At 38.5% G+C, this 22,125-nt stretch overlaps 1 protein-coding gene and 1 long non-coding RNA gene across 6 annotated transcripts in view; one reads left to right on the top strand and one right to left on the bottom strand.

Moving 5' to 3' along the window:
• SLC4A4 (solute carrier family 4 member 4) overlaps positions 1-22,125 on the bottom strand; it is a 324,410-nt gene that overhangs the window by 151,630 nt on the left and 150,655 nt on the right. For 3 of the 5 annotated variants that reach the window (XM_073237483.1, XM_073237479.1, XM_073237480.1), the window contains one exon: positions 14,269-14,364. The exons of the other annotated variants lie outside the window; for them this stretch is intronic. In XM_073237483.1, coding sequence (XP_073093584.1) covers positions 14,269-14,364 — 96 coding nt within the window. The remainder of the gene's footprint in view (positions 1-14,268; positions 14,365-22,125) is intronic. 5 annotated transcript variants of the gene reach the window in all.
• On the top strand, positions 3,547-21,193 carry LOC140849610 (uncharacterized). Its single transcript, XR_012131719.1, has 3 exons — positions 3,547-3,569; positions 11,828-12,015; positions 18,855-21,193. It is a non-coding gene; the product is annotated as an uncharacterized lncRNA (long non-coding RNA).

Genomic DNA, 22,125 nt, shown 5'->3' on the forward strand with positions numbered 1-22,125 from the left:
AGTGCTTTGAGGTCTCAAGTGAGCCTAGAGTCACTCTGGGGAATTCTAGTCTAAATTAAGATAGGCCCTGGATTCCCTTCCTATGGAAAAGCCCAAACCAGATGGAGATGCTTACAGTTCTGAGTGATAATGTCCTACTCCTAAATCATATCTAGTCACCTAGTTCTAAAAAATCCCAAAGGTGAGAATATTTAATTTCATGACACAGACCTGCATGACATCAAATTCCACACCATCATTTTTCTATCTGGTACTGGGTGGTGGTTCACACCTTCCCCTCACAGATGAAAACAATGAGTCCATAAGGGGAAATATAAAGGAAACCAAGAGATATCTTTATCATCATATCATGGAAAGAACACAGAGTAAGAAAAGATTGTAAAATGGAATGATAATCTCATACAGGATTCTTGTAAGGATTAAGAAAGGAAACAGATGAGCAAGTGTCCTGCACAGATGTGCAATAAATATCACTTTTCTTCTCTTTCCTTTTGGCCTATAATCATATGTATAAAACCCCTCTCACTCGAGATCTTTAGAAAATTGTGAACTATAATTTCCATGGTAAGATCCCATCATTTGTTATTTACCAGCCTAAGGGGACGAGTTCAGAGAAGTGAGAAGTTGCAGCTGGGGGCTGAAATCACCGAGGTGACTCAAGAATTAGGAGTGAGACCTAAAAGAGCTGTTATTCATCCCACAGAGGGTATGTGATGACTTAAGGCAAACCAAAGTTAAAGAGCATCTAGAAAAAGTATTAGATGTCTCACTAAGCACAGAAATAATTAATAATTATTTACTTCAGAAACCTATGCAATGTACCAAGTTATGTATGTTACGAAATGCTGATAGAAATTTCTAGGTAATCTCTAATGTCTTCTGAGGAGACTAGTTCATTTCAGCACCTGTCAGTCTGATTTGAGGGCAACATATGCCTTTCTTTATTTACTGCTGAACTGGTATGGAGAGTGAATGGATGGGAAAAGAGAAAGTGGTAAAATATTGAACTCTCAACAACAAAAAGATGCAGAGACTCTAAGAATGTTTCATTTGGTCTAGTTATGTTATTCAAAGATTGTTTACATCAGTGGGCAAAGGTACTTCTTAAAAAATGCATTTTCTGCTGAACCAAGATGAAGAAGCAAAAAATGAGAATGAAACTCATATCAATAATAACCTGAATCAGTGTTAAGACTTTAGCTTCAGAAATTCCTCATTACAGTAATGCTGGAATTTTTTTTCACAAGTATACATTACCTGGAGCAAGAGTACAATGCAAAAGGTACATTAGATTTAAATGCCCCACAGGGTAGATGCTCTGGAAGACTTGGTATGTCATAGATGTGGCTCACAGAGCCAGAGTTAAAGCGCACCTGCACATTCTCAACTAACTTCTCTCCCAAGCAAATTTTCTCCTACAACATGAGATACATATGCAATCTCCTATTAGCTGCTTATATGTTTTTGATGACAGGAAACTTGCCATTTAATGAAGTAATCCATTTCATGGTAATAAATTCATTCTTACATGTGATAAACTGCCTCAACTTCCCAGGTAAGTAGTAGCATCTAGATGGACCAAACACCAAATGTATATGCCAGCCAAAGCACATGCATGCTTAAAAAGAGCTCGCTTCCATTTTAATATACCTAACTTCTTAGAAATAACCTACAGCTTTTCATAAGCTAGAGACCCTTGCTTTTCCTTTTACAATTCCCTAGCACTGGGGAGTTGGTCTCTGCAGCTCTCATTCCCTCCCGAAAGCTGGTAAACATGGGCCCCGATGGGGAAACCCTACTTCTTCATACAAGAGGGATGGCACTATATCCCTGCCAGTAGAGCTTTACTAGCTTAAAATTGGTAAAAGGTTTTGGAAAAGCACTGAAATTCATGAATCATTGAATGATGAAAATGAAAATGACATTTAAACCCTTATCTAAAACATAAGGAGTCTCAAGTCAGTATCTACTTTTCTAAAAGGTTCATCCATAGGGGCTCATTCTGTTCTCTGAAGCACCAAAACAAAGTCTTCTAATACTTGTAGTAAGCCAGCTTTCATGAACTAAGTAAGTGGCGCTTTCTCCAGCTCCTCTAATCAACCCCTCTATGGCTGAGTCAGATCTCTCACTATCTGATCACCCCCTATATGATCTCTAGATTCTCATTCTTTCCCTCGGATGTGACGACCCACTCTTTCCATAAGTACTCTGTTCAGGAGAACCAGTTTATCACAAATATCATTCTCCCCTTGGAAATAGCAAGTTGAACCAGGGACTGTGTCTGCCTTATTTGTTGTATTTTTCTAGCCCCTACCTGAGCATGGTGGAGTAGAATTTTAAAAATTTAAGTAAATGAATGAATTGGCAATTTGAATGAATTAATGTAACACCCAAAAAGTCTATCACTGTAACTGGATATAATAAAATTATTACCACTAAAGGGGAAGGGATACTCCCAATCTGTGGTGATAATAATCATTCTTACAGAAGGCAACAGTCACAAGTAATCACTGATATTATTATAAAAAGCAACAACATGTACAGGCTAAGCCACCAGCTTGTTAAGATGAAAGTCTTACAGGTTCCAGGTACATCCCTAGAGACACAGACAAAAATTATTCAAAGAGGTCCTTTGGAAATTGATTCAAACTTGACTCCTACAGTGTTCCTAAAACCCAGACCCCAGCTTAAGTGTGTACTAGAAAAATCAACTTTTAAAGTATGACTTTCATTGAAGGGAAAATTTGTCTTCAAAAACAAACCTAAGATGGTTTGATTTGTAACCATGGTTACTATCTGCAAACCCATCACAGTATATGGCTCTTTCTACAACAAAAGCTGATCACAGCCCATAATAGTCTGTGTACTCCAGGTGTTACCTGGGGTTGATAAGAATGGGCCTTAGAAAGAAGAACCATCCCAGAAAATTACACTTCTAAATGCTGACTTGTTGCCTCTCATTGATAAACACCAGGAATTTCACTTTCTGACTTGAAACAACAAAACTGATTCATCAGTGTCCACACCTCCTGCTAGCAGATGAGAGCACTACCGTGGCTGAAAGCAGGGATACCTGAGGGTGGAGAGAATAAGAAACAGAGAAAGAAATAAAAAGTAACCATATCATCTGGAATCTACACACCTGAGTTTAAACCCGGGTCCCCAACTTACTGAGTGACCTCGAGCTCCCCCTGCCAGATGGGTAAGGTTAAAGTACAAGAAAAACCTCAGATTCTCATGCCTTAAACAATGATTTATTTCTCACTCATAATAATGTCCACTGTGGATTGGCTGGGGGTTTGGTTCTGCATCTCTGTCCTTAGGCCAGGACCTAGATGCACAGAGCAGCCACTCTCTAAAACACTGCTGGCTTGAAAGAGAAGAAACTCATGGAGCGTGTACTGGCCCTTAAAGTTCTCATGAGGAATGACAACCATCTCTTCTGCTGATGTTTCACTGGCCAAAGCAAGTCATGTGTCACACCTAACTCCAAGTGGCCGAGGAAGTGCAGTCCTCATACGCACCCAGAAGGAGTAAGAGCTACATTTGTGAACAGCCCTAAGACTGCCGTAAGTACCAGCCATCACTGACCCCAGCATCTCCATCTGTAACAAGGGTCACTGATGCTTATTCATAAAAATGTTTCATGGGGATTAAAGGAGACAGCACCAAGTGTAATAAATGACAGCTGCTGATAACCACAGTCACCTTGGCAGTGGCATGTCACCTGTTGATAGAATGATCTAGTTAGCAAGAAATGGGGGCCCTGGCCAAGGAACCCAGTTCTCAAATTCAATGATTATCAACAGTCATAGGAAAGCAGCAGACCTTCCTCAAGCTAGTGAGGCTGGTTAGTTTCTATGTAGAGACTATAATCTGACAAATTCAGAGAAATCATTCCTTCTCTAGGATTCCATATTACCTCTTCATTCAATCTTTTCTTATTTTCGGGCTAAGTATTCATTTAACCAACAAATATTTATTAAGTGTTTATGTGCCTGGCACTATTAGGCTCTGAGTGAGGAACAAATCACAGTTTTCTTCAAAAGGACCCCAGTCTGTGCCAGAGGCATCAGAATTTATGGCCCATGAGCAGCTCCCCACAGAAAGAGAGACAGAGAGAGAGAGAGAGAGAGAGAGAGAGAGAGAGAGAGAGAGAGAGAGAGAGAGAGAGAGAGAGAAAGAGAAAGAAAAAGAGAGAGAGAGAGAAAGAGGAAAAGAGGAAAGAAAAAAAGAAAAAAAGAAAAAAAGAAAAAAAAAAAAAAAGAAAGAAAGAAAAGAAGAAAGGAAGGAAGGAAGGAAGGAAGGAAGGAAGGAAGGAAGGAAGGAAGGAAGGAAGGAAGGAAGGAAGGAAGGAAGGAAGGAAGGAAGGAAAGAAGGAAGGAGGGAAGGAAGGAAGGAAGGAGGGAAGGAAGGAAGGAAGGAGGGAAGGAAGGAAGGAAGGAAGGAAGGAAAGAAAGAAAGAAAGAAAGAAAGAAAGAAAGGAAGAAAGAAAGAAAGAAAGAAAGAAAGAAAGAAAGAAAGAAAGAAAGAAAGAAAGAAAGAAAGAAAGAAAGAAAGAAAGAAAGAAAGAAAGAAAGAAAGAAAGAAAGAAAGAAAGAAAGAAAGAAAGAAAGAAAGAAAGAAAGGAAGGAAGAAAGGAAGAAATGAATAAAGGAAAGAAATGAATAAAGGAAAGAAATGGAAGAAGGAAGGAAGGAGGGAGGGAGGGAGAGAGGGAGGGAGGAAACTAGGTCATATAAATAAGAAAATGTAGATGAATTTGAAAAATTAATTACCATTCCTTCCAAGAGTTTCCAATAGTCAAAAACAAAAATAGAACTGCCCGTTGTTCACAGGGTTTGTCTCAGACAAATGGATGCTACACAGTCAATGCTACATATTCTATTTTCTTTCTTGTTTCTTTTCAGATTGACTAAGCTCATAAAACTAATGAGAGCATATCTTTTGCATCGACCTAGAGGGGACAAATCAACCTAGTCAGGACAAAAGAGATACAAGTGTAACCGACAGCACACAGTTAACAAATAATTTATCAGGACAAGAGTTAAGGGGATGGATTATTTCTGTTCAACATTTACTGAACATCTGTTAAGTGTGTGACATTGTGCTTGGCAATGGGGATTCAAAGATGAATGAGATGTGACTCAGGCCCCTAGAGCCCTTTGGCAGCAATGCAGCAAACATACTTGTACCATAGAGTGAGGATAAAGCAACTGGTGACGGCCAGATATGAGAGCAGAAACGAGGGAGAGGCACTTTGGTAGAATGGAGGGAAAAGAGGGATATGAAAAAAAGTATCCTGGGGGAAATAAGAGCTTTAAGGATAGGTTAGATTTAGTCATGTCAGATGGGAGTAGCTGGAACAGCATGAATAAGGGATAGAGATTGAAAGGCATGGAATCTAAGTATATGACAATCCAAATACTAATGGAACTTGTATAAGAGTGGAAATGTCAAGAGATTTGTGAAGAGGCATCTCACAGGTTAGAGAACTTGGGCATGATCTTCTCTCTCCTAACAGGCTACAGAGCTTCGGCTTGAGAGTCTGGAGGACAGGGAGCTGTCATTAAAGGGTTTTAAGCACAGGGAGGAACATGTTTGCATTTGTGGCTTAGATAGGTCTTTCTGGGAGTTATGAATGATGGATTAAGGGGTAAGAATGAAGCTGGGAAAACAGGAGACCCCTGAAATAGTTTATCCAAGAGATGATGAGAATCTGAAGTGAGCAGTGTAATGGAGAATCAGGAAAGGCAGGAATGAATTGGGAGGAAAACAGCAGAAGGGTATGGAGGATGGAGGACAAGGAGGAATCTGAGGTGACAGGGGCTTTTGGCCTGACAAGGGGTGGATAAGGAGCTACTGCCATGTAGGATGCATTAAGAGTAGACTTGGGATCCTAATTACCATAACAACCCTAAACACCACAGACACCCAGTTTACCACAGAAAGAAAAGCCATTATTTCTGAAGATTCTGCCAGCAATTTTTATCAAAGTAAAATTTTCCTGCTTGCTGCCAAGAAGAAATTCCATTATTAACTTTGAAATTGATATCTGCAGCTAGAATATTACATTTGCTTCTCTTCCAGCCTCTCTCGCTCACATGTGTACAGACATACTAATTCAAGTAGTTAGATCTACAGTTGTCTCCACGAATTAATCCACTGTTTGGTCTAATAAGAATGGTTTACCATGTATCTGCATGAAAGACTCTCCATCAGTTTCAAATTAATCTAGTCCACCTCAGAAGTCTCCCATAAAGCCCCAGGAATTCTTCAGTAGACCTTGAACTGGTGAACGTGCCCTCCCTTACTTTAGGAAAGCCCTCATCCTCCATCTGTAAGAGTATAATGGAGAATATTTTCTGCACACTGGCCTGGCAGAGAGCTACACTACTCTCAGCACTGCTAAAAAGACACTCCAAAGTCAAGGCTACAATCTCTTTTATGACTGGGTGGTAGTCCTTAGTGCTATCCACCAAGTATTTCTGAATCTCCACCTTCTGAGCACATAGAAGGATAACAATTCTTAGCAGTTAGGTGTGGACATATGACTGACTACAGCAAATGAAATGTGAGTGAAAGCGTCATGTGTCATTTGGGGGCAGAAGCTGAAGAGAGCCTGTGAGTCAGCGCTCCCTCCTGCCCCATTGCTACAGAGATTGTGGGTGCATGTACTGAGAGAAGACTTCATCAGCCTGGATCCTCACCAACAATGATGAGCAGTGCTCCCTGAAGATCCACATTAGACACGGGCAGTAGTATGAGTAAGCAACAACTATGATGTTAAGTAACTGAGATGTTTGGGACTAGATGTCACTGCAGCAAAATCCAGCCGGACTTGACTACTAGTTGCTGTGGAAGCAGAGGACAAAGGAAGTTAGGAAATCCACCTCTTTCTACCCCCTCAAATCATCCTCACTCCACTATGTCACTAAAACATTTCTTGCATTATTCCCTCCTCTGCATTTCAAGAGTCATAACCTTAGCCTAGATCCTCATTCTAACTTGTCTACTACAAATCACCTCCTCTTTCCCAACCTCAAACATTTCCCCATTCTATTCCATTCAAATAACTCCTGGCAGATTCATCTCCCTAATACACAGCTCTGACCATGCCACCTCCATGCTGAAAACCTTTCAAAGACCTTCCAGAAACTGGCTCAATTATTTTGCCTCCTTAACACCCAGGTTTCATTTTCATCCCCTCTCTGCTAATAAAATGTGTCAACTTACTGTACCTCACACAAACTCTACTTTATACTTTCTCAACAACCTGGCTGCTTTTACACTTTGCTCTCAGCCCAGCCTTGCCTTTTAGCATCTCATCCAGCTTCTGCTACACTCTCCATTTCTGGAAGTACAACCCACCATCCCTTACGGGCCATTGAAGTCTACTGCAAGAAAAGATTGGTGGCTCCCAGAGGCAGGGGGTGAGGAGCAGATGAAATGGGGAAAGGGGTCAGAGGTGGAAATTCCCAGTAATAAAATAAGTCATGACGATGCAAGGTACAGCATGGTGGCTATAGTTAATAATATTGCACTGCATCTTTGAAAGTTGCTAAAAGAGCAGATCTTAATAGCTCTCATCACAAGAAAAAACGTGTAACTGTGTGGTAACAGATTGTAACTAGACTTCTTGCAGTGATCATTTTGCAAAACATACATACATGAGATTGTTATATTGTATACCTGAAACTAACAATGCTACATGTCAATTACACCTCAATTTAAAGAAAGTGAAAAGCTTATCTCCTCTAAGAAAAAAAATGTTTCCCAGTTCTCTTTTTATGCCCCACTATTCCTTCTTCTGATAAGCATTCTCAGAGAGCATAGAGCATACGACTGTGACACACACTATAAACAGACATGTCTGTTCTTCTGCTCTTCAGGTAGCACTTCCACTACCTCTCCTAAATCCTCGTTACCTGTGAATTTCCTCACCTTCTCTTCTCCTGAATTACTGAATGAGAAGGGTAAAGCTCACTGAAAAGTGGTTTCCTTGACCTTGTTAATGTGAACTCTTTGGCTTCACCACTTTCCTAAGGAAGTTCCAAAACTTCTTAAGAAAACTCTAGAGCCAGATAAAATTACAACTCTTATTTAATCAGAAAACTTCTCAACAGATAAGACTCTGAATTGCTTAATTCCAGGAATATCCAAAGAGAAATTTTTTTAAAGATTTCTTTAAAAACAAAAAATTCCCAATTACAATTCAATTCTTTAAATTCTAATGTTAACCATGTAAGCTAGTTGTAGGATGAAACAAAAATCTACAAAGTCACATCACTGTGGTTTCATTTTTTTTAAAAAGCGGTATTCTCTAATATTAATACTTAGGATAGCAATCACATCAAACTCTGGATAAGAACCCACAAAGTGAGAGACTGAACCAGACCAGGAGATCCCTGCCCAGTAGGTTTACAAACTACACAGTCATAACACACAGCAAAGTGGAAACAGATACTGGAATGTGCAGGCAATGGCAGGGGAAAACCCTCAACCTCATTTTCTTCTTTGAAGTACAAACCTAAGAGTCTGAAGCAGCTGATGTCAACTGCCAATAACTGCAAAAAGACACAACTTATTTTCTAAGGTCTCAAAAGATGCCAGCTGTTAGATGTCAAACTGAATTCAAAGATAAGCGTGCAGAGTGAACAGCCACTCCGGGATCCACAAAGATAAGTTATGCTCCTACGCTCTGATAATAGCAAAGCATTTAGGTGGGTATTAACTTGTCCTGAGAAGTAGAGCTGAAAGCTCTTTTGTTCTCAGTGGCCCAGGCTGGTTTCAGACCTGCTGGTGAGATCTGTAAGAAGAAATCATTTTTGGTTTTGTTCCAACTTCTAATTCAATACCCTGGCTGCATTTGAAATAGAGAAGAACTGTAAATGCATATGTGCCTCAGGTGACAACTTAAGATAAGAACCACACAATGTAAAAATAATGAGAGCTTACTCCCCAAAGCAACTTTAAAAGTAGCTTTTGAAAGGTAGGTACTTGAAGTTGTACAAAGCCTGAAAATATCTTGCTTAAAACCCTGAGAGAATAAATCAATGGGACCACATTCACAAATCTGTTGTTCAGTTGATTTGGGGGGACAGTGTTTGTGGAAAACACTTCCACATCAACAATTAGAATAAACAGATAACCAAATTTATCAGGCCATGATGAGCAGAAATATGGGTAAACAGTTTTTGTAGGAAAACAATATTCGCTTCTGGTTAATAGTTTACTATGCCAAGATAGGCCCTAGTGAAAACAGGGCTGTCGATTGCTTTAAATGAAATGAGGGACTTTCAAGGATCAATAAACATGTGCTGTACAACTCACATGTTTTAAGTTCCTACTGCACTAGAGAAGACACAAAAACATGAGCTACAGCCCCTGCCCTATCGAAGCTTTTATACGTAGTTGAAAAAATACAAATGAAACATCCGAGGACAACATACAACAATGTAAGGTAAACCTTCAATTGTGAAGCACAGACAAGGGAATTTTTAAGACCTGAAAAGATCTTTTGTGTTTATGAGGATTATTTGACAAAGGAGATGCACTTCACTTGGACCCTAATGAACAGCTTTGGAGAGACATAATTGAAAAGGCATTCTCAGAAGGGTAGAGGTGGCAACTAAGGTATGAAAGTAGGACTTACTGCAATATAAGCCAAAAGAAAAAGGACAAGCCAATTAGACTGGAGCATCATACTGAAAAGAGATGAAATAAAGTTGGAGAGGTCAGTAGAACCAGCAGGATTTAAAACCACTTTGCATATGTTCATATTTAATATTACGTGTAACTTAAGTTTATTGAGCTGATGTGGGAAGTAACAGGGAAGGTGACAGAGAGGCAGACCTCAGGGATACTGAAGTGTGGTTCCAGACCACTACAATAAAGCAAATATTGCAATAAAGTGAGTCAAATAAATTATTGATTTCTCAGTACCTAGAAAAGTTATATCTATATGATATTGTAGTCTTAAGTGTACAATAGCACTATGTCTAAAAAACTGTACATTGCTTAATTAAAATATACTTTATTGCTAAAAAATGCTAACCATCAATTGCACTTTTAGTGAGTCATATCTTTTTGTTGGTAGAGGGTCATACCTAGATGTTTCTGGCTGCTGACTTGATCAGGGTGATGGTTGCTGAAGGTTGGGATGGCTGTTGTAATTTGTTAAAATAAGACCATGAAGTTTGCCACATCAATTAACTCTTGATTTCATAAATGATTATCTAGCATGTGATGCTGTTTGAAAGCATTTTGCCCACAGAACTTCTTTCAAAGTAAAAGTCAGTCCTCTCAAACCCTGCCACTGCTTCATCAGCTAAGTTAATGTAATATTCTAAATCCTTTGTTGGCATTTCAACAATCTTTATAGCATCTCCACCAGGAGTAGATTCTATCTCAAGAAACCACTTTCTTTGCTCATCCATAAGAGGCATCATTTAAATTTTTATGTTGAGATGCAGAAATTCAGTCATATCTTGAGGCTCCACTTCTAACTCTAGTAACCCTGCCATTTCTACATCTATAGTTACTTCCTCCACTGAAGTCTTAAAATCTTCAAAGTCATTTTATGAGAGTTGGAACCAACTTCTTCCAAAACTCTTGTTAATGTTGATATTTTGGCATCATCCGATGAATCATGAAAACTCTTAATGGTATCTAAGATGATGAACCCTTTCCAGAAGGTTTTCCATTTATTTTACCCAGAACTATCAAAGGAATCACTATGATAGCTGCAGACTTATGAAATTTCTTTCTTAAAAACAACACTCATTGGTCCATGGGCTGTAGAATGGATGTCATGTAAGCATGAAAACAACATGGACCTCATTGTCCACCTCGGTCAGAACTCTTGGATGATGAGGTGCATTGGATGATTTGGTGCAGCGAGAACAAACCTTATGTCAATGAGCAGTAAGAAGTATTTTAAAAGTAATCTTTTCTCTGAGCAGTAGGTCTCAACAGTGGGCTTACAAATTCAGTAAACTGTGTTATCAACAAATTTGTTGTTCCATGCACAGAACACAGGTAGAGTATATTTAGCATAATTCTTAAGCACCTTAGTATTTTCAGAATGGTAACTGAGTATTGGCTTCAACATAGCCACCAGCTGCGTTAGCCCCTAACAGTAGAGTCACCTTGTCCTTAAAGCTTTGGAGCAGGCTTTAATTTCCCCTTTCCAGCTATGAAAGTCCTAGATGACATCTTCTTCCAATATAAGGCTGTCTCATCTACACTGGAAATCTATGGTCTAATGCAGCCACCTTCAGTATTTATCTCAGTTAGATTTTCTGGATAACTTGCTACAGCTTCTATATCAGCACCTGCTGCTTCACCTTGTACTCTAATGTTATGGAGATGGTTCTTTACTTAAACCTCATAAACCTCTGCTAGATTCCAACTTTTCTTATGCATCTTCAGCCATCACAGAATTGAAGAGTTAGGACCTTGCTCTGTATTAGGCTTTGGCTTAAGGGAATGTTGTGGCTGGTTTGATCTTCCATCCAGACCACTCAAACTTTCTTCATATCATCAATAAGTCTGTTTTGTTTTCTTATCATTCATGCATTCACGGGAGCAGCACTTTAAATTTCCTTCAAGAACCTCTCTTTTCCATTCACAATTTGGCTAACCATTTGGTGCAGGAAGCCTAGATTTCAGCCTATCTCATTTTTTGGCATGTCTTCCTCACTAAGCTTAATCATTTCTAGCTTTTGACTCAAAGTGAGAGATGTGCAACTCGTCTTTACACTGAACACTTAGAGGCCACTGAAGGGTTATTAATTGGCTGAATTTCAATATTGTTCTGTTTCAGGGAAAAGGGAGGCCAGAGGAGAGGGAGAGAGATGGAGGAATGGCCAGTCAGTGGAGCAGTCAGAACACACATAACATTTATCCATTAAGTTCGCTGTAATATTGGTGCAGTTCATCGTCCCCCAAAACAATTATGATAATAACATCAATGATCACTGATCACAGACACTACAAATATAATAAAAACAGGTAAGTTTGAAATACTTCGAAAATCACTAAAATGTGACAGAAACAAAGTGGCAAATGCTGTTGGAAAATGGCACTGAAAAACTTGCTCAACACAGGGTTGCCACAAACCTGCAATTTGTAAAAAATACAGTATCTGTGATGTGCAATAAAGCATACTTCAATAAAATAAGGTATGCCTGTATACATCAAAGATGTTTGTTTAGCTAGAGAATGTACCACAGAGACAATGAAAAGAATCCTCTCTGATGACTAAAATGTGTGATCTTAGGAAGACTAGTCCAGGGTGTAGTCTTATGTTGATTTCCAAATAGTTACTGTATTTCCATATCATGACAAACTAAACATTTTAGTCAATTTTCTTGACACATTATCTACAACAGTGTTTCAATGAAACAGATGAAACTTTCAGAGGATAAAAACAGCTACAGTTTCTTGAGCAATTCCTATAATCTCTTTGCTAATAACAGTAATGCTGAATTCATCAAGTGTTGGGCAGTATGCTAAAGACCTTACATATTTCTACTTAATTCTCACAACAATCCTCTGTTGGTAAGATTAACCCAACTTTATAGTTGAGAACTCCAAATTTACAGCAGAGAAGTGACCTTCCCTGAGTCAGGAAGCCAGTAAGTGGTTAGATTCAGGATTCAAGCCCAATCCTGCTGGAGTCCAAACGCCAATGACTACATTTTATATTCGAATTAAATTTAAATTAAATTAAATGCCATGAGGCATTACTGGGGGAAAAAAAAGAAATTTATTAGAAGGGATGCCTGGTTGCCTGGTTCTTGCAGAGGAACATGCAAGTGTTAGAGCTTCATTATGAGGTCAGTGTATCTTTTTGGCAATCTAACCACGTGAATTTCCTATACTTTAACTCCAATAAGGTATTACCCGTGAAACTACCATATGATGAAATTCAAGACCTGCCCTAGACATTGTATGCTTTAAGCAAGTTATTAAAGTTCTCAAGCCCATATTTCTTCATCAGTAAAATGTGGAAAATAACAATAGCTACTTCACAGGAATGTTCAGAATATTAAATGGTATCAGGTAAAGTACTTAACTCATGGTCTGTGCCTAAAAGTGACAAATTAATGTTTGCAACTTTTATTATTATTCAAGAAAAAAATTGTTATTCAAGCTTCTTAGACCTACTATATAGCATAATCATTACAATAGTGCAATAAGCGTCCCTTCCCTAAGTTCTCCCACCACCAAACTTTTACTCATTCTTTATGATTTGGCCCTAAAATCATCTCTTCCAAAGGCCCCTTTTACCATCACAACCCCCAGGACAAGCAGATGTTCCCATAATCTTGTGTGTGTGTGAGTGTGTGTATGTGTGTGTCTATTTTCAGTCATTTAGTCATTTCACTTAGTATTTCAGAACACTATTTTAGTTTGAACTAAAACTCCCCCCTTTAAATTATCTAGGAAAGACAACTTCTTTCAGAAAAGTGAAATTCTGTTACATTAAAATAGTAAAAAGCATAATCAATACATTTATTCATTTATTATAAGAAAGATAAGAACAGTTAAAGGCCTAATGATGTCACCATGGATGGGCTCCTTAACAGCTAGAAGAAACTGCTATCATATGAAACCAAATTTGGAAACCTTATGGGAAAGACTATGTAATTTTCTGTGCCTGTTCTTTTCTCTTTTGGTTTTTAGGCATATAAATCTTGTCTCTTTAACAAAGTGCTTTACTTTAAAAAATTCTATCTGATGCTATGCTTTCATTGTCCTTGACACCTACTTCCTTTATGAAGTATTAAGAGTATTTAGATGTTTTTTAGGGTATTAACTTAGTAAGTTCTTCCTCTTACCCAGCACTTAAATGTTTTTGAACCACTTTCAGAGACTTCATCTTAAGTAATGTTCCTCTCAATTCTCTGAGGTAATAGGAAGACCTGGCATCATGATGCCCCTGAGGAAACCAGAACGTTCCAAGAAGCATTCCATGGAGGGAGTGCTGCCCGTGCCAGGCTGTGCCCTTCATGTTGAACTCTTTCTACTGCCTTACAACATTCTCAGTTTGAATTCAGGATGGCAGATCACCCAGAAAGCACATTATTACTGAAACTCTTCTTAAGAAGGAAGAAATCAGTGATGGGCAGCTTAGGAATCTGTGAGCCTTAGCCTTTCAGTCATTCTTCAGGACGCCCTCCACTCGGTACCCACCAGCCCAGTCTCTGGCACTCCCACTGCCCACCACTGCCACCACCCTTTGCCCCACCATTGACTTACTCAGCCATCCCACGCTGGGGGTGCGCCGCACTCGGGGGTCATCGTCCAAGGTGCGGGTTGCTAGGCAGGGCACTGAGTTCTCAAGTGGGCTGCGGGCTTTAGTGTCAGAAGCAGAAGACAGGAGGGGGAGGACACATGAGCAGCCACAGCAAGGATGAGGATGGAAGCATTAAGAAAAAAATACTAAAGCAAAGCACACAAGCAGGTTAGAGAAGAACAATGACATATCACATTGACACATGCCCCCTCCCATGACCATGCATCCTTAGATGGGGCAAATCCCAACACAGAACGAAAAGCCTAAAAAATCACATTCAATCATTAGGGTCCCCCAGGTACCAGCGGATGGCCCGCCCTGCAGTCCTAATACACAAAACTTGGATTGTATCTGGAAGAAAGATTTACATCATGACTACTAATCTCAAGATGTGAGATCAAGACTGTTAATAATTTGGCACCATGAAAGCACACACAGGGGGAAGTCACACACAGTTCTGTGAAGCACAAGGGGTAGGACGTGCTATTAGTAAAGAGCTTTCTTATAATCTACCCAAAAGGTCAATACCAAGCAACATTTCATACTCCTACCTCTGAAATAATTTCCTTGATGAATATGGGACTGGTTTTCACTTTCCTTTGCCTCTTTTTTTTTTTCAGACCTTCAGCAACATAAGACTGGGATGTAGATCAATCAGTACCTTAACAAACCAATTTAGAACTGCATATTCATCCTCATTTTCAAGTGCCTCTAATACTTACTTTACTATCATTTTAATATTTGGTGCAGCAAGAACAAACCTTAAGTCATATAAAAGAGTAATGATGCCAGCTAGATATACAGTATGGCTCCTCCAGATATTTTTCATCAGTTGGAGAACACCATATACTTCTGCCTGAAGATAGTTTCATTTGGGCTTCTTGTCATCTATTTTGCTGTTCTCCTCAAATATCTCCCTCAAAGGCTAGTAAGAAACAGGTAGCATAATTATCCTTCAAAGAATGACAATGAGGTCAGAAATATGTAACCATCAAACTATATGTAATTTGACCTGAGAGAGTTTTTTCCCATTAATAATAAAGATAATCATTAAATAATCAAGACAGCAAACAAAGTATACCCAACACCAAATGCAAAGGTTAAATAATCTATTCACAGAAGTGTGCAAAAAACAGGAAAGACAAATGGTCTTCTTAATATTATTTGTGCCTTGGGAAGTCAAGTTTAAATGGAATTATTTATAAATTAATGTAAGTTTATGGCCAAATTTGGGAATTCAGCACATTATAAAATCTAGAAACATTTTTGTCAATTTATCTGTCTGTGTTTAAAAGCTGTAAATAAAGCCAGGACTTGTGAGTGGGCCATCTGTGCCAGCACCTGTTTGAGGCAAATCTGATGTCTTCTCTTTGCAATCTGAATTTTTAATTGTTTCCCATAATTGAACTTCTTTGCAAGTTTTTATTGCACCAAGAAAAATGAAAAAGGGAAATGAACCAGTTGAGATGATTCCAAAATTGCTTTTGTCAAGAGGGAAGCATTTAGAAACATATATTATCATACTGACCAAGTTTCACCTCCTTTCCCCTGAGTGACTTGCTCACAGAGAAGATATCCCTGCAGGCTTAGCTAAAGGAAATGAAAGAGGCTAGGCAACTGACAACCATTTATCCAGACTCTAGCAAGAGCCAACTAAATTTCAGATCAGTGATAAGTGATGGAAGTTGGTAATGCAAAGTAAACTCAAAAGAGTGTTCACATTGTTTAGCTTCTTATCAATATGAAGCTCCCAAAATTTTATCACCGATACCATGGCTGGCTCCTAGAAAAAGTGCAAGAGGTCAGCAGCTGCTCCAAAACTTGGTGCTGATAACTAACTTTCCCCAGGAATTTCTCTCTACTCCCTTCAACATGTCAATGTGTTATTTTGGGGGAACTAAAGCTGGAAACTCCTTTTTGCATATCTAGTCTCTGTTGACTGAGCCTCTCCATCAAGAGGACAGTGGAATGGAGGCTGGCACATACTGGTGAAGAACCTGGCTCCAAAGATGGGCATGGAAATGAAACTGCCATAGAGACTTGAGCCTGTGTTTTTGTAAAGCCAATAGGAGCCATCTGGCTGCTTGTCCTCATGAAAATTGGGAGGCTCATAGCATCCATTACTTATATTGGCAAATTCCATCATTTGAATTTGTTGGACCCTCTGTGCAAGAAGAGATAGAAACTCTATGACCCTTTCATGTTTTTATTTCTTTTCACAAATCTACTACAAAGATAGAATTTTGAAGAGTCGTTCCCAAAGCTGGAGCCTAACAATCTGTAATTACACCATGGTGATGATATATTATACACACACCTTCTCCCAAGAGTGCTTTCACCTCCTCTACACTTAAGTTATGAAATAAACAACTTCACCTTGCTACTGTCTTACATGTTCTCTTTTAAATGACTCTTGCCTGATTCCAGGCATAAGAAGATAGAAACTGGTTTATATTACAGTGACTTGATGAGAAAAGATCTAAAGATACGTAGCTCTAAAGATTTTTGAGTGATGGTTTCCAATATCTAGACTGCAGAAATGGATCAAAGACCTGAATGCAAGCCATGAAACCATAAAAGTCTTAGAAAAAAACATAGGCAAAAACCCCTTAGACACAAACATGAGTGACCTTTTCTTGAACATATCTCCCCAGGCCAGGAAAACAACACCAAAAATGAACAAGTGGGACTATATTAAGCTGAAAAGCTTCTGTACAGCAAAAGACACCATCAATAGAACAAAAAGGTACCCTACGGTATGGGAGAATAGGTTTTTTTTAAAGATCCATGTTCTCCCTGAGAATCAACTTGTCCAAATCCATCTATCTGAAATCTGTTCAAGTGAGGATGTCACCACTTGCGTCACACTAACACACCAAAAAAAACTCTCCAGCAAAAAACTTTTTTAACAATTCTATTAAGAAAAAAAAAATTTTACTCATGGTGAAGTTTTGGGACTCACTCACAATTTAAGTGTTGTATATATTCAAATAGTTATTGAGTACCTACTATGCATTTCACACTGTTATTTGACCAAAAAGTTTAACTCACTAGTACCATTTCGCCTGTAAACATAAGACAAGTTGCCTAGAAATCTCCACTTGGAAAGCCAATAAAGACATCCACCTGCCATGTTTGAACTGCATCCCTGCCCAGCTATAGAGTGATTTCCAGAGCCCTTCACTACCACACAAGAGACCTGAACTCACTGATATGTGGGAAATAAATTACGGTTGAAGAAGCTCATTATCCATTGTAGATGAATTAACATACTGTTATTAGGCACACTAGGTTGCTCCATTTTTTATGCCTGGACAAGCTGTTTTACATTTCAGAGCTTCAGGTTTTTCATCTGCAAATGGAGATGAAACATTATCCATATATACATTAGAAACATCATAGGGAAACAACACTAGTGTTCAACTAATGGGACATATTATTATTGTTACTACTGTTGTCATTGACAGAATGAAATTTCCTTGTGCGAAGTCATGAAGTGTGTTGGAAAATACTAATGATAGCAACCACAACCTAATTTAATTCAGCTTTAAATTAAAAATGTGATTTTTTAAGAAACCAGGTTCACAAACCTGAAAAGATCTTTTATCCTTTTGTATGTGTATTTAAACAGGGTTTGAGTAGAATGAGGCAGGCTTAATCATTCTTGGAGAACTTTAATTTTATTCCTCCTTTTTTCTTTTGGGATGATATTAAAAGGAGTCCACAGTGCTCACATCTTATGTCTCTGTTTTTGCCTCTCTTCACACTTTCCTGTCCTTTCCTCTCCTACTCTATTGCTCTGTCACAGAGACCAGGAAATGGCCCCAGATCTGCACCTACTGTTCTATCTGCTCCTAGAGCAAGATGAGGCAGGGAAAACAAGGCTTCACAAGGGCGGCTCTTTGAAGGACCTCCAGCCTTGGGAGACAGTTTATACAAAGTGAGCAGCAGCAATTCATGGCTTTTGTACATTTAAGTACATGGCTTTTCTACATGCAGTGGGATAAGACAAAGACAACCACTGCATTCCTCACTGACTCACAGACCCTGGCTGTGGAGGACAGATGGGCAATTAGTGTAATTTTAAAATTCTGTTTATTTCATAGCAACATCCTTCTTACATATATTACTTGTTGGTAGCTAAGAACTGTCACTTCTCAGACATACTGATCAATCTTTAGACCCTAAACTAAAAGTATTACTAAGCCAGTGAGTGACACCTCATTATGCATTATTTGGCATCTGTACAGTTAATAATGAAAGCAGTACTATTTTAAAAATAAAACTCCAAGAATGTTTTCATAGAGAGGTGGGAAAAATAAATTGAGAGACACAGAAAATAACAGAACACAACATACTGGAGGTGAATGAAGCTCTGTCCTAAGTCTTAAATCTGAATAACACTAAATTTGTCCCTTGAAATATTTCTGAATAATAGCTGTTCCTTACAGTGGTATCTCATGTTATACTTACTAAATACTTTTCACAGAGATGTCTCATTTACTCCTGGTTATATAAACAGAGTAAAATAACTACCTTTATCTTACAGATATAACAAATGAGGCCCAAGAATATCATGTAAATTGCTCAAAATCACACTGCAACTAAGTATTAGCCTGGGATAATGATGAAGCTTTTGGAAAGATGATGCCATGTCTTCAAGAGGATTATAAGATAGGCCTTAAACACCAAAAACTAAATACTCATCTGTGTTGTATCTCTTGAGCTCAACTCTTCATTGCCATAAAAAGCGAAACTAACAAATACTGAAAGGGGATGACTCTTGTGAAAAATGTATTACTGTTTATTTAAAGATTTGAACATTATAAATCTGGAATCGCAGTCACTTACTTGCCTAAGGAAAAGAAAGGAACATAAGAGTGGTGTCCAATAGAAGAATTAAAAATACTACTGTTATTCAGTTACTACTAAGGAATGCTTTCTTTAAGACACTTCCCTAGAAACGTTCCATGGATTGGTTCATTTAATCTAAGACTGAGAAGGGCTTGATCATTCACTGGGCTCTGGCCAGGGCATTCATCTGCACTGTACAAATGCATGCAGATTTAGAGCCCTGAACAAAACAGACAGATCTGCACCATTGGTTTTTGGACAGAGCTGATTGTCTGCAGACACTGGGGAGATGACTCTCATCTTAAGGTGATATTGGCCTGAGAGACACAAAATGTCTGCTGAACTGTTTCAGAACTGGAGAAGCATGATGGCCTTCTTCAGAGGAACAGAATCTTTGTGAGAAATTAGGGAAATGCCTGCCTTACCCACTGATCCAAGAACCAGGTCTGAACTCAAGGGTATGGGGAAAAGAGGAGCTGTGAAGGAGAACAACCCAGCCAGAGACAACTGGGATAAGCTAGATTCCAAAACGTAGACACAAAGCTAAGAATTTCTAAAGGGACTGAAAAAGCTGACATACCTGGAAGTGGTCCCAGCCAGACCTATCACATGCCAGTATCTAGGCAGCTTTATCTAATGCCCAAACCAAATAGCCTGAATATGCCTAATCTCACATCAGATCCAAAGCAACAAGAGCCTAGCTAATCCCACTTAGATTTCAATAGGCCCCAGAATTACTATTAACTAAAAAACTGATTTCTTTCCATTGTTCGTGCTGTTGCTTCCTTTGTTACTGCAGGTAACAGCAATAGACTACACTTCTTAAAACACCTAGAGGTGTCATGTGCTATGTCAGAAACAGCAGTGTGAGAGCTAGGAAGTGGCATCCCACCTGGTAAATAACACTGAAAATCCAGGGAGCAAGTAAGCGGTGACAAGTGGTTTAAAAACATTAAACCATCTTGAACCCAAGCAAGAGCATAACATTTCTCAGACTTGACAGTATGTGAATTGAGTTGGTGAACTGAAGAAAATCCAGAGGTTCAAACAGGAACGAGTCCCCTAAAATACAAAAGAAGCCACAGTACACAGTAGAAAGCATGGAGGAAACAGAGTGAGGCCAGGCGCCAGCTGCCCTGGCTGGGAGCTGCCACCTTTCCTAGCTCCCCACTGCCTGCTGGAGCAACTTTGTTAGGTCCTGGATTCTCAGTGTGGTATAGTGTTTCCCTATCAGCCATTTAGCAATAAATATAATCATTGAGAAAGACAGACTACTCTGTAAGAGGGTACTGTGATGAGAAGGGTATACTTTTCTCCCTTACTCCATTTGGTATCAGATACCAATACCTAAGGAGACTAAATAAATCAGAGCTATATCCATGAGTTTCTTCCCAGATAGCAGGCTACAGAGCAAATATCATTCTAGATACCACTCTTACTCAGTATGAGATTTTTCTTCCTTAATGTGCTTAAGCATATTATATATAATTTAATAGTATTTGTTGAGTGATTACTATGTGCCAGTTACCATTCTATACATTTTACATGTATTATGCCATTTAATTTTTATTATCTCTGCTTTACAGACATCAAAACTGAGCACTAAATTACCTTTCCAAATTTTTTTGAAAAATAAAATAAAATTAAAGAAAAAAATGGAGTCAAGAATCCAGATTGGGGAGAAAATGAACTCAAAATCTCGGATGAACTGGATAACCAAAGTCACTTCTCAGTAAAGGGCATATGTACTCCTAGGCCAGGGAGAGCAATGAACATATTTTTATGATAGTCTGGTGAGAAAAAAAGTCAAAAAGCCAAAAATAAATAAATAAATAACAGTTACAAGTTGACGGTGGCTTTGCCCAAATTTCTACAAAATTAGTGAAAGTTGAATAGTTAAAATTAAAATTCCCACATTAAAATTAAAATTACTAGTTGGTCTTAGTCTTTAAATGAGGTCTCATTCATCTTTTGCATATTGAGACAATATATATCAAAAGTATCCATTTAAATAGTAAATAATGCTTTTAAAAAATTGGCTTGTCCTATAAACCATGATTTTTTTTAAACTCAGTTTTCATAGTAAACTATAATTACAGAGAACTATTATCTAAGTATCTCAGACCAAATTACTGAAGTAGAACCATATGAAATTTCCAATAGTCAAGCTTATTTTACCCACAAAAATGGCAATTTCAGATTTCAACCTGAAACAATAGTGAGAAATAGAGTAGGTAAAGGAAAATCTAACACCAAAGAAAATGAATGCCTCGTTATTTCATGCAACACTAACTACAAAGAAATGCCTCAGTTAATATATTGAGAAATTACAGCACTTGCCTGAAATTCAGTACCTGGCAGACATGTCCATCAGAATTCACAGATGTCTCAGACAAGTGGGAATTTCACCATAATTAACATCTTGGAAGCTAACCTGATTCTTCCCTGATTTATTACAAATAAAAATATTTTTATGTCTTTTTAAAAACATTAAACCATCTTGAACCCAAAACCACAGCAGGACCCTAAAAAATAAGAATTAGTCTTTAGTGATGGATGGATGGTGGGCTGGTAGTGGTGTGCTGGTAAATGTTTGAAAACCAGCTCTCTAGGGAGAAAATGTATGTGTATGTGTGTGTGTGTTTAGTAAATTTTACCAATAAAGAGAATGTGCAGCACACATACAATGATAAAACATACAATATGCTGTTGTCCTTGCATACAGCCCACTGATCTTCACAGAATGCTTTAGCTGATGTCTACCAAACCCTCATCAGTGGCCAACTTATGATTGCAACTGGTAAACATGCATAGTTCTGACATCCATGTGAAACATCCATTATCAGACATGTTAACAAGACAAAAGGGAAACAGTGAAGACATAAGTCAGATCACACTCACTCATGAATAATGTAGCTCCTTTGCTAAGCTGGGTAATAGTTTCTTAATTAACAGAATAATATTTC

Source organism: Manis javanica, chromosome 5, assembly GCF_040802235.1.
Source record: "Manis javanica isolate MJ-LG chromosome 5, MJ_LKY, whole genome shotgun sequence".
NCBI classification, from domain to species: Eukaryota; Metazoa; Chordata; class Mammalia; order Pholidota; family Manidae; genus Manis; species Manis javanica.